Source organism: Drepanopeziza brunnea (genome assembly GCF_022702325.1).
Source record: "Drepanopeziza brunnea f. sp. 'multigermtubi' strain 214-2 chromosome Unknown ctg2, whole genome shotgun sequence".
In the NCBI taxonomy this organism is placed as follows: domain Eukaryota; kingdom Fungi; phylum Ascomycota; class Leotiomycetes; order Helotiales; family Drepanopezizaceae; genus Drepanopeziza; species Drepanopeziza brunnea.
In genome coordinates, this window is record NW_027094065.1 from 727,950 (window position 1) to 742,779 (window position 14,830).

Genomic DNA, 14,830 nt, shown 5'->3' on the forward strand with positions numbered 1-14,830 from the left:
TTACTGCAAACTCCTCACTGCCTTCATTACACTCTGAGCATCCAGTCCCTGATGGAAGATCTGCTCGCCCAGCCCGCCGCAGCCCTCCTTGGTGGTGCCGATGTACTTGTACTTGGGCGTCAGCTGTCGCTCCAGCAGCCACGTGCCCATCTTGCTACCCAGCCCAGTCTTCTGGTTCAGACTCTCGACCACCAGCACGAACGGACCCGATCCGTAGATGCGCGTCGCCGCCTCGTCGACTACGTTCAATGTGCTCTTGTTGACAAGACCGACGTCTACGCCCTCCGCGCGCAGTCGGTCGACGGCGTCTAAAGCACGGTAGACCATCTCACCGTAGCAGACTACGTATCCGACCTTCCCGGTGCGGATGAAGTCGTCCTTGGAAGGGGTAAATTCGTAGCCTGCGCCGTAGTATGGCTCCTGGGTGCCTTCCTTGAAGATCAAGGGGACCTTGGCGCCGGTGGATATGACGAGGCGGATACCTTGGTCCCAGAAGACCTTGGAGACGGTAGCGCGCATCTGGTTGGCATCGGCTGGGAAATACAAGCGGGTGGTATCGCCATCAACGAGGCCGTTGTCAGCGAAGAAAGTGTTGAGGCCGAAATGGCACGTGTTGTCGGCCATCTCGTCCACACCCGAGTGAGAGAAGTGGCATAACACGTTGGCGAAGTTCAGCCGAGCCATGGTGATTTCCGAGATGATCATCTCACAGAAGGCGGAGAAGGTGGAGAAGACGCCGACTTTGTCTTTGGTAGCGCCGAAGCCAGCTGCCGCGGTGAAGTTTCCACGCTCCATGATGCCGGATGCGAGGAATACTTCGGGGTGGTTCTTGGCGATTACCGAGAGACCGGTTGAGCCAGCAAGATCAGAATCGATGACTAATACACGCCTCTTGGCTTCTTCCTTGGAGAGGGGCTCGAGGACTTTGCATACTGCTTCGCCAAAGACGACCCGGTTGGCGAATTTCTCCGATCCGGAACCTGAGTACAGGTATGCGAGAGAGTTGGGGGTGATGGCTTCCAGTTTGGAGACCGCTTGGTCGTAGCCCTTACTCTGCAGGTACTCGACGGCCTTCTTGACGGGGATCACGTCGTCGGCGTGTGTGCTTCCTTCAAGACCCTTGATTCCCGGGGCCATCTTTCGCTTAACGACGACCGCTGCTGGTCCTTCGGTAGTGACGGCAGTGCAGACAGCAGCGTAGAGCTCATCGATATCCTCTCCTTGAGCCACAATGGTCTTCAGTCCGTGACCCTCCAACGTCTTCAGCAGAGAGTAGCCCCTGAGATACTCAGAGGGGTGGCCAGCAATTGTGACATCGTTGTCGTCCAGCAAGAGCTTGACGTTCAAGCCTTGAGCCACAGCTAATCTCGCCGCCTCCGCATCGTCTCCCTCCTGCTGACTGCCATCCGAACCTAGCATGAACAGCGTCTTCTCGGGATGCGCCAACGCAACACCATTGACAAAGCTCCACAGGTGTCCCAGACGCCCCGAGCTGAACGCGACTCCAGGCGTGAGGCCTAACTCGGGATGACCGGGCAGCTTCGAGTTTGCCTCTCTGGCAGCAGATACTCAAAGGGAATATGTCCGTGCAATGCACTCAGCAGGTATTGAGTGGTGACTCTGTGTCCGGACTCATCGTAGATGACAGGCATGTACTTCTCAGAGGAGTGCTTGAAGAAGGCTTCCAGGATGCAGACTTCGGGGATGGTATCCTAGGGGCCACCGGTGTGGCCGGATACGCCCCGTGCGGCGCCGGAAGCCGTGAAGTAGACAATTGTGTCGAGGAGGAGGGAGATGTTGGAGAGGAGGTCGGCTTTTTGCTCTGCGCTGAGTTTCGGGCTGGCTGGGTCGAGGGCAATGGGCTTGTAGCGGGCAAGCACGTCGATGCCAAATTCCGCGGTTGCGGAAGCCATTGTCAGGCGAGTGTAGGGAATTGGGTATGGTATGATGGTGCTGACGGTACTGGGATTGGTACTGGTACTGGTACGGAGACCAAGGTATTGTCGTCTGTTGATGTGATGTAGCAGGAATTCGAAATTCAGAGACGGGGAAGATGGGAGGGGAGACTGATAATGTACGCCGGGAAATGCGCGGGAGTGACGCGGAGACAACGTGATGCAGGTGATGCAGTGGGTGCTGATGAATCCAGTACAGTAAGTAGGTAGTAATCCGTCTTGAACTCAATTCGAAAGAGGGCACGTAGGGAGTAGATTGTTACGCGGACTAAAATACGACGGAGATGTCTGAAAATTCGGTGTTTGCTAACTATCGTTTGTTTCTACTCAAGTTCTACGGACGAGAGGTAGGCAGGTAGGTAGGTAGGTACCTATTGATTGATCTTAGATGGATGGGGTTTGAGACTTCTGGTAGTGGGTGGCATGATGTTGATTGAGATTTTATTTGGAGGGGTCATCCCACTATGTGAGTTACCAACAACAACAACAACAGCAACAACAACAACAGTCGTAGGACTACATGTAATCACGTGATCTCACATGAATCCAGGCGCATCGAGGGAGTGCATGTCAGTCACGTGTGACAACATCAAGCGCCACTGCTATTGAAGCGAGCAGGAAGGGGAAGATCTCACGCTGTAGCGCATCAACAGCATGAGATGATCAGATAGCTGGTCCCTTCGCGTATCTGCTTCTACTTGAAGTCATGATCACTCTCCTACATCCATACAGGAAGGCCGGCCATCGTTACTCGAGGTGCCAAGTGCCAAGTGCCAAGCCGAGATTGGCAAAGCTTGTCCCGATTAAGAAGGCACCCCCATATACTGGGCCCACCCGACCGCTGATCGCCTCCCTTCCGGCCACCAATGCTGGGAGATGTGCCAGTTCTGAGGTCAACATGCAGCGCCAGATGTGGCGGTCGACAGCCGCCGGCACGGGAACACAAACACGAACATGGACACCGACATCGTACCGACATCGATACCGCCACCGACAGACTCAGACGTCGTGTGTATAAAGAGGACGATGCCACGGCATAAATCAAAGATCGTTTCCCACTCTCTCCCAGCTCAAGCTCAAGCTCAAGCTCAAGTCCAACCTAGTCAAGATGTTGGGAGCCTCGATCCTGTTGACCGTGGCCATCGCGGTCCAGTTCCAGTCCATCTGGGCCAGCCCGGTCAAGACGATTGCGGTCAGGACCGCGTATGCCGTGAAGGAGAAGCACCGGGTGCCCACCAGATGGACCAAGCTGGCCCGGGCACCGGCCGATGCCGTGTTGAAGCTGCAGATTGGGGTGAAGCAGTCGAACTTTGGCGAGTTGGAGCGTCATCTGAACGAGGGTGGGTGATCATGATCATGATCATGATCAATGGAACAATAAACGGAACAACTGACATATATCATTGAGTAGTCTCGGACCCAGACCACCATCGATATGGCAAGGTAGGTGACCCATTCATTCTACCATCACTTACATGCACGTTTGTATTTCACGTGATCATAATATCACGGGATCACCACCGCTAACCATCCCCAGCATCTGACCCACGACGAGGTCAACGAGCTGATCAAACCCTCGGATGAGTCCCTCCATCTGCTACACGAGTGGTTGGCAGCCAACGGCATCGTCTACGTCTCATACAGCCCGGCCCAGGACTGGATCAACATCCAAATCAACGTCCGCACCGCCGAGCGACTCCTCGATGCCGAGTATCACACGTTCAAGCACGAGGATGGAACCGAGATCGTCCGTGCTCCGACTTGGTCTCTCCCCGAGCATCTCCACGGGCACGTCGATGCGATTCAACCCACTACCTCCTTCATGCGCGCCATGAAGCGCGAGGAAGTGGCCGTCGCGGCTGAGACTATCCCATGGCCATACCCAGGAATCAACGAGGCCCGTTCCCCAGCGTTGAGAAAGGTCTGCACCATAAACGGTACCACGCCCGACTGTTTTGCGACCCTGTACCAGACCAAAGGGTACAAGCAAAAGGCTGCTGGCAAGAACCAAATCGGCTTCAACAACTTCCTCGCGGAGGTACCCATTCGCCCGGATACCAAGAAGTTCTTGTCGATCTATAAGCCAGAAGCCGTCAGCGGGGCAGACTCCTTCAAGTTCGTCAGCATCGATGACGGCCCACAACAAAACGGCTCCTTGACCCCCGCGCAACTCGCCGATGGTGCTTCGGTCGAGGCCAATCTCGACGTCCAAACGATCATCGGGATGACCTACCCAATGCCTGTCACCGCCTACACTACAGGCGGCGAGCCTCCGATGATCCCAGACGAGGCCGCGGGAGATCCTCCTGGAAACGAGCCCTACCTCGCCTGGATCAACCACGTTCTGGCCCAGGAGACCCTCCCCCAGGTCATCTCAACCTCCTACGGCGACGACGAGCAGACCGTGCCCCTCGACTACGCCAAGCGAGTCTGCAATGGCTTCGCCCAGCTCGGCGCCCGCGGCATCTCGATGCTCTTCTCCTCCGGCGACGGAGGCGCGGGAAGTATTGCGGGCAATAACGCCTCGGCCTGCATCTCGAACGACGGAGACGCGACGTTCAAATTCCTCGCCTCCTTCCCCCCCTCCTGCCCCTACGTCACAGCCGTAGGCGCAACCCAAGGTTTCGAGCCCGAGACGTCCTGTTCTCGCCCCGCAAACGGCTACGGCCCCGATGGCAAGACGCATGGCTACTACGCGTCGGGCTCCGGCTTCTCTGAGTATTTCAAGCGGCCCTCCTACCAGGACGCCGTCGTGCCCGCCTACGTCCGGAACATGCAGGGCGAGCACCGGGGCCTCTTCAACCCGGCGGGCCGGGCCTACCCGGACCTCGCGGCCCAGGGCCTGTACTTCAAGTACGTGTGGAACGACACGGTCAAGATCGTGTCCGGCACGTCCGCCTCCTGCCCGCTGATGGCCGGCGTGCTGGGCTTGGTGAACGACGCGCGGATCAGCAAGGGGAGGACGCCGATGGGCTTCCTCAACCCCTGGCTGTACAAGAAGGGCTACAAGGCCTTTACGGATATCACGACGGGCTACAACGGCGGTTGCAACACCACCGGTTTCCCGACCACCACGGGCTGGGATGCCGTCACGGGCTTCGGCACCCCGATCTTTCCCAAGATGCTGGCGGAAGCTGGGTGCGCGTAGAGATGCGCCGCCACGTAAAGCTGGGTCGGGTACTCAAATTTCCTAAATGTTTCATCCAGCTTCAGTAGCGGATCTTGGTTCGTTCCTTAGCAGGATGGTGGACAGCCGCATATTGGTTGGTAATCAAACAGGAAATTCCAAATAAGAAACTATTTTCATCACGATACAGCACGATTTGCGATGTTTTCGATCCCAAGGCCGGAAATCGAAACGTGTTTCTTTTTTTTTTTTCTTTTTTTTTTCACATTGCCAAGCTTCTTTATCTCTCTCGTATGTACCGGTAGTTGAGAGAAGCGAGAAGTCTATTTTGACTTTAAGCATGATTCTTTTTTACAAGGATGCGTGCGGATTGAAATGGTAACTACTGCTGAAATTCTTGATTAGAGTTGATTTGGTTGCAGACTTGAAGTTTTTTTGGCAGTTGAGACTATTCCATGCGGGGAAGGTTGGAAGGCTATTTGGATCACAGAAAAAAAAAAACGGGGACTGGTTTAGTGGGGCATAGAATAAAGTTTATCAGATGAAGCAGGATCAGAAGGGGAGAGGATAAGAAGACAAATTAAGTTGGAGAAAAAAAGGACGTTCTAGAAGGTGGCTGAGATGGCTACGTAATGTCCAATGATTTGTGATTTCTACGTGAGTTAGACTTTCAGGTTGCGAAACTGGATTGCTTCCAAGTTCTTGCTATGAAGTATGCGTAAACGATAATGGTGTAAAAGATAAAGACGATTAGCAGACAGACGACCATGGGAAACAATAACTCTTATCACCCTTCCCCTTTTTCCTAACTAGCTCTAATAAAGCCATACTTTCTTAGCCGCTGTTACAATCTACACCAAGTCAATATCACAATATCTTGCGCAGATTCAATCGTACCCTCCCTCTCGCACCATCTTTAATACCGGTAGCTACGATATCGCTTGCTCATCTTAAATCCTTCGATCCTCTCATCTATTTCAGCTTTTTTTTTTTTTAAAAAAAAAAAGTTAGAGATAGCATATAGCGAACTCAATCTTATCCATCCATTCATCAGGCGGGGAAAAGACTTTTCTAATCTCCAAGTCGGAAGATCTCGTAAAGTCTTTCGACGCCGCCGATTGTATTGATCCTGTCCGTGACCTCGCCATCACCGACCGGTACGAAAATAGAATCCAAGCTTCGTATCCTCTGATGCGAGAAGGCAGCAAGAGCAGCTCTTAGACCGAACTCTAAATAAACTATAGTCTGCTCTTTTTTTTTTTTTTTTTTTTTCCGGACTCAAAACGGATCGGCTCGGTCGCTTATTGCGCCTTTTTAAACTTTACCGGGAGCGCAGGTGTAATTACGGTAATCATCAAATGCTGTACAGTACTACCGGTACGTACTACTATATACCGGTACTTATGCATACCTCCCCCCACCCCTTATCGAAAAAATTCAATACGTACTAACACCGTAGTCTATTTACAGCCGGACTCCCCAGCTGTGCACACACACACACACACGCACATCCATCCCATCACCCAATCCGGAAGCGAGCTAAGCGACGAAATTAACGTCGTCAAATCGGCAGCGGAGACGCCCAAAAAAAAAAAAAAAAAAAAAAAAAAAAAAAAAAAAAAAAAAAAAAAGACATCCATCTATCCCATCCCACCTTCCCTTAAGAAGCTTTCTCGGACCCAGAAAGTTCACCAGCGCCAGCACCGGTCCGGCTGGCACCGCCGATATCACCCTCGAGCCAGTCCCATCCGACTATAGTGAATGTCCTGCTAAAGCTAAAGATCCACACAGTACAACTCACTTCCAGCGGGGGAAGATACAGTAAGTCGACTCCCCCCCCGCTTCTTGCATTCCAAATCCGAATACCACGGTACAGGCCTAAGTATTACCCCTCGAGGGTGCCTTAAAAGTTTAGTTTCCACTTTAAACCCCCTGTTTTCCATACCCTCGAGGGGTAATACTTACGCCTGCGACGTAGTACCTTTCACCGAGATAGACAGGAACGGAACCAACCCTACTGTAGTAGGCCATGCTATCCTAGCTATAGGGCCTCGAGATATTTCCGAACTCTCCGCCGCGTTCTAGGAGGGGCTGACGGCCGGGCCTCCACGATGGAAACTTTCTTCTTCATCTTCCAACCGCCGGCGTAGCGCAGCGCAGCGCAGCGCAGCGGAGAAGCTCGCCGTTCCCACTCGTGTCGCGTATCGAAAAGCAAGGGACTAGATCAGCGCTGAATCGAGGGAAGGACTTGCAACTAGAAGCTGTACATCCCGAGATGCGGACCAGATCGTACCCACCATCTTCCGTTTCTTCTTCTTCTTGTCTTTGTGACTGTCTTCTCCTCCTCTTCTTATTTTTATTTATTTGTATTTTTATTTTTTTTTCGCTACGCCGGCCAGCCGCTCGCTATACGGGGAATCCCATCCATCTTCTAGCCGAGCCGTCACCGGGTCACCGGGCGGAAAAGAGCGTCTTTGAAAAGCAGGCCTGCGTACCCTTGCACGAAGCGAAATCGTCGTCGAGCTTACGTGCCTACCAGAGACGAATCAGATAGGTACCCTGCTTGACTATCTCCTTGAGGTCAATATACCACGCATACACCCTTTTCTTTTCTTGTTGGTATCGCATAAGGGGATTGTGTGCACGCCATGTTGAGACTCGATACGAATAGGTAGGATTCGTAACGTATATTAAGTCTCAGGAGAAGGAGCTATCTATTCTAAGTAGGTGAGAGGGAAGTACCGGTAGTAGTACCTAGTGGTGGTGCCAATGCTGCATGGGCCATTAACCCCCGATCCCGAGTCCTTAACTCCGATCCCTCCATTTCCCCCAGTCCAGCATTCTTCCCACATTTCTCTACTTACATAGATCCTACCATCACAGTCATACTCTCAACCTGATCAACCAACTATCAATAGATATGTAGAAACACATTTTGAAATTATTGAAGTTTCTTATTCTTCTCATTCTTATTTTTATTTTTATTTCTAGTGCCTTTTTTACTGACCGGCCCGATGTCAGCTGGCACCCCCGAACCACGATCGCGACAACCAGGTCCCGCTTCCGGTAGGGCCGGCGCAGCAGCAGCAGCAGCAGGAGGAGGAGGAGGGGACGGTCACCCGCGGCTGATGATCATCGGAACTCATGATCGCTCAATCGCTATGCTTATGGGGAATACTCTATATTGCTGGGGATTCTGAACCTTATCTTTTTTTTTTTCCTTCTTTTTCGGCGATTCAAAAAATTCAGAGCGAGGCTTTCGTGAGCGGGTTTTTTTGTTTTTTTTTCCATTAAAGATACTTCAGCTTTATAATCCTGCTTACTTTTTTCTTCTTACTTTTTTCTTCTTACTTTTTTGGGGACGTAAACCGTATTCTAGATTGTTTGTTTATATGTATGTAAATATATACATATATATGTACGTATGTATCCGATCAAAACGCAAAGGCCATAAGTAACCAATCCACCTAATCGAGGTAGCGATTGATATGAGTTCCAGACTGTGAGGAACATTCCAATATCATCATTGTTTCAAGCATATCTACGACAATCAAATCTATTGAAAGCGCTTTATTTTTATTTTTATTTTAATTTTTTACAACTGAGAATAAATCGAAACGGTTGTTTTATTTGAGATATACAAAGCTCGTACAGACCCAAGACTGTATACACCAGGAGTTGTAGGGCCCAACAGAGAAGGGAAGGGGGGGGCGCCAAGGCTTGCGGACTACCCGTTGCGAGGCTCCGTAAACGGCTCCGACGACAAATACGGAGTAGGGCCACTACGCGCGCGAGCCCAGCTGTTTCAGTTCGCTCGTAACTTGTATCAACTTCGAACTTCGCAGCCCTTTCAAGCCTTCTCGATCTGATCTAATATGCTATCTCTCTCCCTCTCTCTCTCACACACACCTTCCAGACAGTTTTCAAGAAACACAACCACGCCTCCTCTAATCCATTCCATTTAGCTATCCAGGGGGACAGAATTTCAAACCAATTGCTTTCTTCTCCCTGAAAAAAACAGTATGATAGATCCTCCGACGTTGTTTGCTTATAGCGTCTTGCAATCGAAACATGTAGGTTCGCTTAGAAATCCAACCTCGTGGATCTCGTGGATGGAGTGAAGAAAGCACGGATCTCGGTAAGAGATTGAGAAGTCCTGCCAAGGAGAAGACTATCGAGGAAGAAGAGCGCAGGGAGCTGAATGAAGTTATTAAGAAGAAGAAGAAGAAGAAGAAGAAGAAGAAGAAGAAGAAGAAGAAGAAGAAGAAGAAGAAGAAGAAGAAGAAGAAGAAGAAGAAGAAGAAGAAGGCCATCGATGATTGTAGTATCCTATCTCACACACATAGATACCAGTCCAGCGACTCGCTCACGGCAGCTCATCCACGTCTCTTGCTCACATGCACGCACAGCGAGCCAGCGACGAAGCGCCTCCATCCCCAGAACAGCGGCGGAAATCAAATATCGAGCCCTTCCTCAGAATGGGATCATCATCTCCCACACACACAGGTATTCGAAAAGCTCTAGGACAAAGGCCTATATTTCAATCCATGCCCATCGCACCCGATGTTTCCTCCTTTCCTCCTTCCGACCGACGACCGACGACCGACGACTGACGACCGACGACCAAGACACCAGAAAACCATCCGACGCCGAAATCTATACGCTTGCTTGGAATCAAAATCCCGCTGAAGGCGATGTACAAGCTAGCTAGCTAAAGATTCTCGCCGCGACCCGAGCCACAGGACAAGGATGCTTTCCTCGGGTACGTAAGCATCGACATTGGACTTCATCTATTCGCCGCCCGCAGAACTACATCAAGATGTCTTTCAAAGGGCTCGACGATCCCACGGCTGTTTGGTACTTGAAGAATGATTTCCGGCCGCGAGCTTGGTATGTGATTTCTCCACCACTGCGTTCGTTCGAGTCTTGCGGTTCGCTTGGCGTCGTCGAGCGCGGATTGGGAAGGAGCGGGGGATGGTTGTGATTAGCGCGTTGTCAGGAAGAGGGGAGGTTGGTTGTACGGGGGAGGTCGGGGGAGATGTGTATGTATTTTGAAGAAGATAAGTCGATGTGTTTTATGGAGGGGGTTGGGTGTTGGTTACGATTGTTTGGCTGAGGCTGTGAGTGGAGATGAGGAGGAGGATGGAGGAGGACGACGACGAGGTCCAGTGCAGCGCAAGAGTAGCTTCACATTGCTACAAGCTACAAGCTGCAAGCTGCTCCTGAACAAGCCGCTGCTCCTGGAATTATGAAAAAAGCGCGGTGTTAAAAGATCTAAAGACGATGAGGATTCGAAGAATAAAAAAAAGTAAAATTATAAAATCCAAAACATATCGAGTCATAGTAGAAAAGAAGTTCCCTATTTCAATTCTAAAAAAAGCACCATAAATAAATAGATAAGAACGGGTGGTTTGATGTATAAATTGAAAATTGAAATAATGAAATGCCATAAAAGAACCACGCCCCCCCCCCCCCCCCCCCCCCCCCCAAAAAGAGGCCCAAGAACAACTACCCAGATACCCAAAGCAAGCAAGAAAAAGAAGATACCAAACCCCCGAAACTATATCCATCCATAGCTGCTTTTCATCCAAGCATCAAGCATCAAGTACTCTCTCTCTTTCTCTTTCACTTACCTACCTACCTACCTACCAACCTACCTACCCACCTACCTACCCACCTACTTACCCACCTACCTACCTACCCACCTACCTACCTACCTACCCACTTACCTACCCACCTACTTACCCACCTACCAACCTACCTTACTACCTTCCAGGCCTAAGTAAGTACTATTGGCCTACTGACCGAGTGAGTGAGCAAGTGAGCAAGTGTTACAGAGTACACCCCGAGAGGAGAGGAGAGGAGAGGAGAGGGTAGTTCAAACGTACACGGAAACACTCCACTTTGGATAGGATACCCGAGGCACCTGTAACCCGCAGGCGGTAGTTGTTACTACGCCTGGAGGTAAGTGTGTGAGTGGAGTGTGACAGCCTAGAGGAAGAGGAGAGGGGGAGTCGAAAAGGTCACACCTCTACTCTGATTACCTTAGTTACCTAACCCTCACGCCCATGAGGTTGTGTTAAGGCCTGTAGGAATTTTACGAGGAAAGATAGTCATGAAAAGTGCGTCATTTTGATTTACAGCCTACATTTTCCCCCGTGTACCCCTAGTTGAGAAAAACCCCTTGGTTATTCTCGCAGACGCAGGAATTAGAAAATCTTTTGGTTTATGTCATTCATACGCATACCGCACCGCTGCCCAAGCCAAATACACGCGAGGAACGAAAAAAAGACACCAGGTATACATTTACAGCTCGTCGTGCGAGTCGGGCTCGTCATCTCCACCCGCGGGACCCCCGGCCCCATCGTACAGCTTGCTGGTGATGGGGTAGGCAACGTTGGACAGCTTCTCCTTCTGCTCCTCGAAGTCCTCTGCGTTGGCCGTGGCGCTGTTCTCCTCGAGCCAGTCGGTCGTCTCCTTAATAGCCTCAAGAAGCTACGATTCTATTAGTAAATGTTCATGCGGAGCGTGGAAGAAGTAGGGACTTACAGTCTCCTTGTCATTCTCCTCAATCTTTCCTCCAAGACCCTCCTCGTCGTTGACTTGGTTCTTCAATGAGAAAGCGTAGTTCTCGAGTCCGTTACGGGCCTCAATGCGCTCCTTGGTGGCCTTATCCTCGTCGGCGTATTTCTCGGCCTCTTGAACCATGCGGTCGATCTCCTCTTGAGTGAGACGTCCCTTGTCGTTGGTGATGGTGATCGACTCGACCTTTCCGGTACCCTTGTCGGAGGCAGAAACCTTCAGGATTCCGTTCGCGTCAAGCCTATTTATGATGTTACCAGCTGGCCAGACCACCGTTGGAACATTTGACTTACTCGAAAGAGACCTCAATTTGAGGAACACCACGGGGGGCAGCGGGAATACCGGTAAGCTCGAACTTTCCGAGGTTGTTGTTGTCCTTGATCATTGTCAGCATGAGGTTCATCGTAAGCATACGTTTTCCATACCTTGGTCATAGTTCTCTCTCCCTCAAAGACCTGGATCAAGACCACTGGCTGGTTATCGGCAGCGGTCGAGAAGATCTGGGACTTGCGGGTAGGGATGACGGTGTTACGAGGGATGAGCTTGGTCATGACACCTCCAGTGGTCTCGATACCGAGAGTCAATGGGTTGACGTCCATGAGAACAAGTTCCTCGGTACCCTCCTCACCAGACAGGACACCACCTTGTACAGCAGCTCCAAAAGCGACGGCCTCGTCGGGGTTGATACCCTTGCTGGCCTTCTTGCCGCCGAAGTACTCCTCAATGAGCTCAACGACCTTAGGGATACGGGTAGAACCTCCGACCAAGACAATATCGTCAACCTCGGCCTTCTTGATCTTGGCGTCTTTGAGGACCTGCTCGACTGGCTTAAGAGTCTTGCGGAAAAGGTCAATGTTGAGCTCCTCGAACTTGGCGCGGGTGAGAGTCTCGGAGAAGTCGTTGCCGTTGTGGAAGGCCTCGATCTCGATGCGGGTGGTCTTCTGGGAAGAGAGAGTACGCTTGGCCTTCTCAGCCTCACGCTTCAGCTTACCCATAGTCTTGAGGTCCTTGGTGATGTCGACGTTGTTGTCCTTGTTGTACTTCTTGGCGAAGTAGTTGATGACACGCTGGTCGAAATCCTCTCCTCCCAGATGGGTGTCACCAGCGGTCGAGAGAACCTCGAAAACACCACGGTCGATAGAGAGGAGAGACACATCGAAGGTTCCTCCACCGAGATCGTAGACGATGATTTGACGTTCGCCTTCGGTCTTGTCCAGCCCGTAGGCGATAGCGGCGGCGGTAGGCTCGTTGACAATACGGAGGACGTTCAGACCGGCGATGATACCGGCATCCTTGGTAGCCTGTCTCTGGTTGTCGTTGAAGTAGGCGGGAACGGTAACAACGGCGTGGGTAACCTTGTTTCCGAGGTACGACTCGGCGACATCCTTCATCTTTCCAAGAATCATGGCGGAGATCTCCTCAGGGGTGAAGGTCTTCGGGGCCCCACTGACCTGGACCTTGACGTGGGGCTTGCCATCCTTCTCGACGACATTGAAGGGGAAGTGCTTCATGTCACCTTGAACATCCTTGTCTGAAAACTTGCGACCGATCATACGCCTGCGAGTTGATGGTCAGCATTAGATAGCCAGCCGAATGAGAGTGATCTAGGCTTGCTCGCTGCTGCAGATCTGGGGCGCCTTGAGAGGCCACCTTGCATTTGCATAGCCGCGATTCAAAGAGATGGAAAGCAAAAGGGCACGTACTTGATATCGAAGATTGTGTTCGTTGGGTTCGCGGCAGCCTGGTTCTTTGCTGCGTCTCCAACCAATCGCTCATCATCGGTGAAAGCTACGTAGGAAGGTGTGATTCTGTGTCCTTGATCGTTGACCAAGATTTCGACTTTGCCCTTCTGCATCACACCTACGCAAGAGTAGGTTGTGCCCAGATCGATACCAATAACTGCAATGCGATTACCCGTCAGTACTTGTCGTAAAATGTGCGGCTCAAAGGCGCATGTTCGCAGATGGGCAGGAGTCGATTTGCAGCTGGGAGAGGAGGGGAGAGGAACCTACCAGTGCCATAGTTCTCTTGTAAGGGTTCTTGCTCAGCCTCTGCGTTCACACGTCCTACCAAGGCCAAAGGCGCAAACAGCAGGCTCAAGTAGAAGAGCGCCGACAAGCCCATCCAAGTGGAGCTCGTGTTTCCGCGAGCCATCGTGCTCAGTGTGCTTCCGCTTGCTTGTCTGTTTAGTTGTTCTCTGTTCGGTATGTTCTGGTTGGAAGTCTGATGTATGTGTATTACCTCTCAATGAAAGTATGGCAGAGGTGTGAGAGTCGGGGTCGTCTTCCTCGGGTGGTAGTCGAAGAAGGGAGATGGTTGTTCTTGGAGGAAAAGAAGAGATGAGGAAATGGAGAGATCGAAGTGGTTGATCGGTTTTATCTATGCTGGGCCATGAACTTCGAATTTCATCTGGACACGATTACAAGAAAGGGCTGGCTAGTCGCTGATTGGCTCGTTAAGCTTTAAGGACACCTTTGCGCCGCAAGCATAACCTAAAATTGGACGGGGGGAGGTTGGGGGGGAACGGCGGAGAGGTGTGTAGGTAGTTAATTAATTAATTCAAGGAGAGGCCAGATGGTCGGTAAGAAGTGTAAGTTGTTCTAATCATAGAGAGAGAGAGAGAGAGAGAGAGAGAGAGGAATAGCTACCGAATGTTAAATGTTAAATGTTAAATGTTTATTGTTCATTGTTTATTGTTTATATTCATTTATTTGCATTCAACCCATTCTCTTGCCATGCCACGGCTACAAATCATGGCGTGCATTCAAACCCCCAGATCCTTATTTCTACTTCTAGGGTCGATCTGAACATCGCCGTCAAGCCACCTCATTCGAAGCCAAGCAAGTGCACGTGCGCAGCACAGAAGAGGTCGGGCAGGTCCAGGTCCAGGTCCAGGTCCAGGTCAAGGTCAAGCAAGGTAAGGTGAGGCTGGCCAAAGACCAAGCCGGGGAAATTCGATTGTCCGTCCCATTAACAAGTACTAGGTACTGGTACGTAGTAGGTAGGTATGGTATCAGACCCATCGTCAAACCACCGACCATCCTTCATCTCTGTCCAATATCTGCAACAAAGCCAACTTCTCCGTCATCCCGTATCTGATCACGTTATATTTACCCGTTCATTACTTCGGTAGTCTGATGAAAATAGATAACACACAATAGGGGGG

The 14,830-nt window shown here is 51.1% G+C and overlaps 3 protein-coding genes across 3 annotated transcripts; 1 reads left to right on the top strand and 2 right to left on the bottom strand.

Moving 5' to 3' along the window:
* On the bottom strand, window positions 1-1,913 carry L3040_001420 (uncharacterized protein; the record flags this gene model as incomplete). The annotated part of the gene is made up of 2 exons (XM_066156733.1): window positions 1-1,568; window positions 1,724-1,913. 2 exons carry the CDS (start codon window positions 1,911-1,913, stop codon window positions 1-3), a joined length of 1,758 nt encoding a protein of 585 aa, XP_066012756.1.
* Window positions 1,914-3,063: 1,150 nt separating this feature from the next.
* L3040_001421 (uncharacterized protein) lies at window positions 3,064-5,103 on the top strand (the record flags this gene model as incomplete). Its single annotated transcript, XM_007292977.2, has 3 exons — window positions 3,064-3,295; window positions 3,367-3,398; window positions 3,493-5,103. The coding sequence occupies 3 exons, from the start codon at window positions 3,064-3,066 to the stop codon at window positions 5,101-5,103; spliced, it is 1,875 nt and encodes a 624-aa protein (XP_007293039.2).
* A 6,285-nt stretch (window positions 5,104-11,388) lies between these two features.
* L3040_001422 (uncharacterized protein) lies at window positions 11,389-13,818 on the bottom strand (the record flags this gene model as incomplete). The annotated part of the gene is made up of 6 exons (XM_066156735.1): window positions 11,389-11,577; window positions 11,632-11,905; window positions 11,958-12,040; window positions 12,090-13,221; window positions 13,368-13,416; window positions 13,677-13,818. The coding sequence occupies 6 exons, from the start codon at window positions 13,816-13,818 to the stop codon at window positions 11,389-11,391; spliced, it is 1,869 nt and encodes a 622-aa protein (XP_066012757.1).
* Between the last annotated feature and the right edge of the window lie 1,012 nt (window positions 13,819-14,830).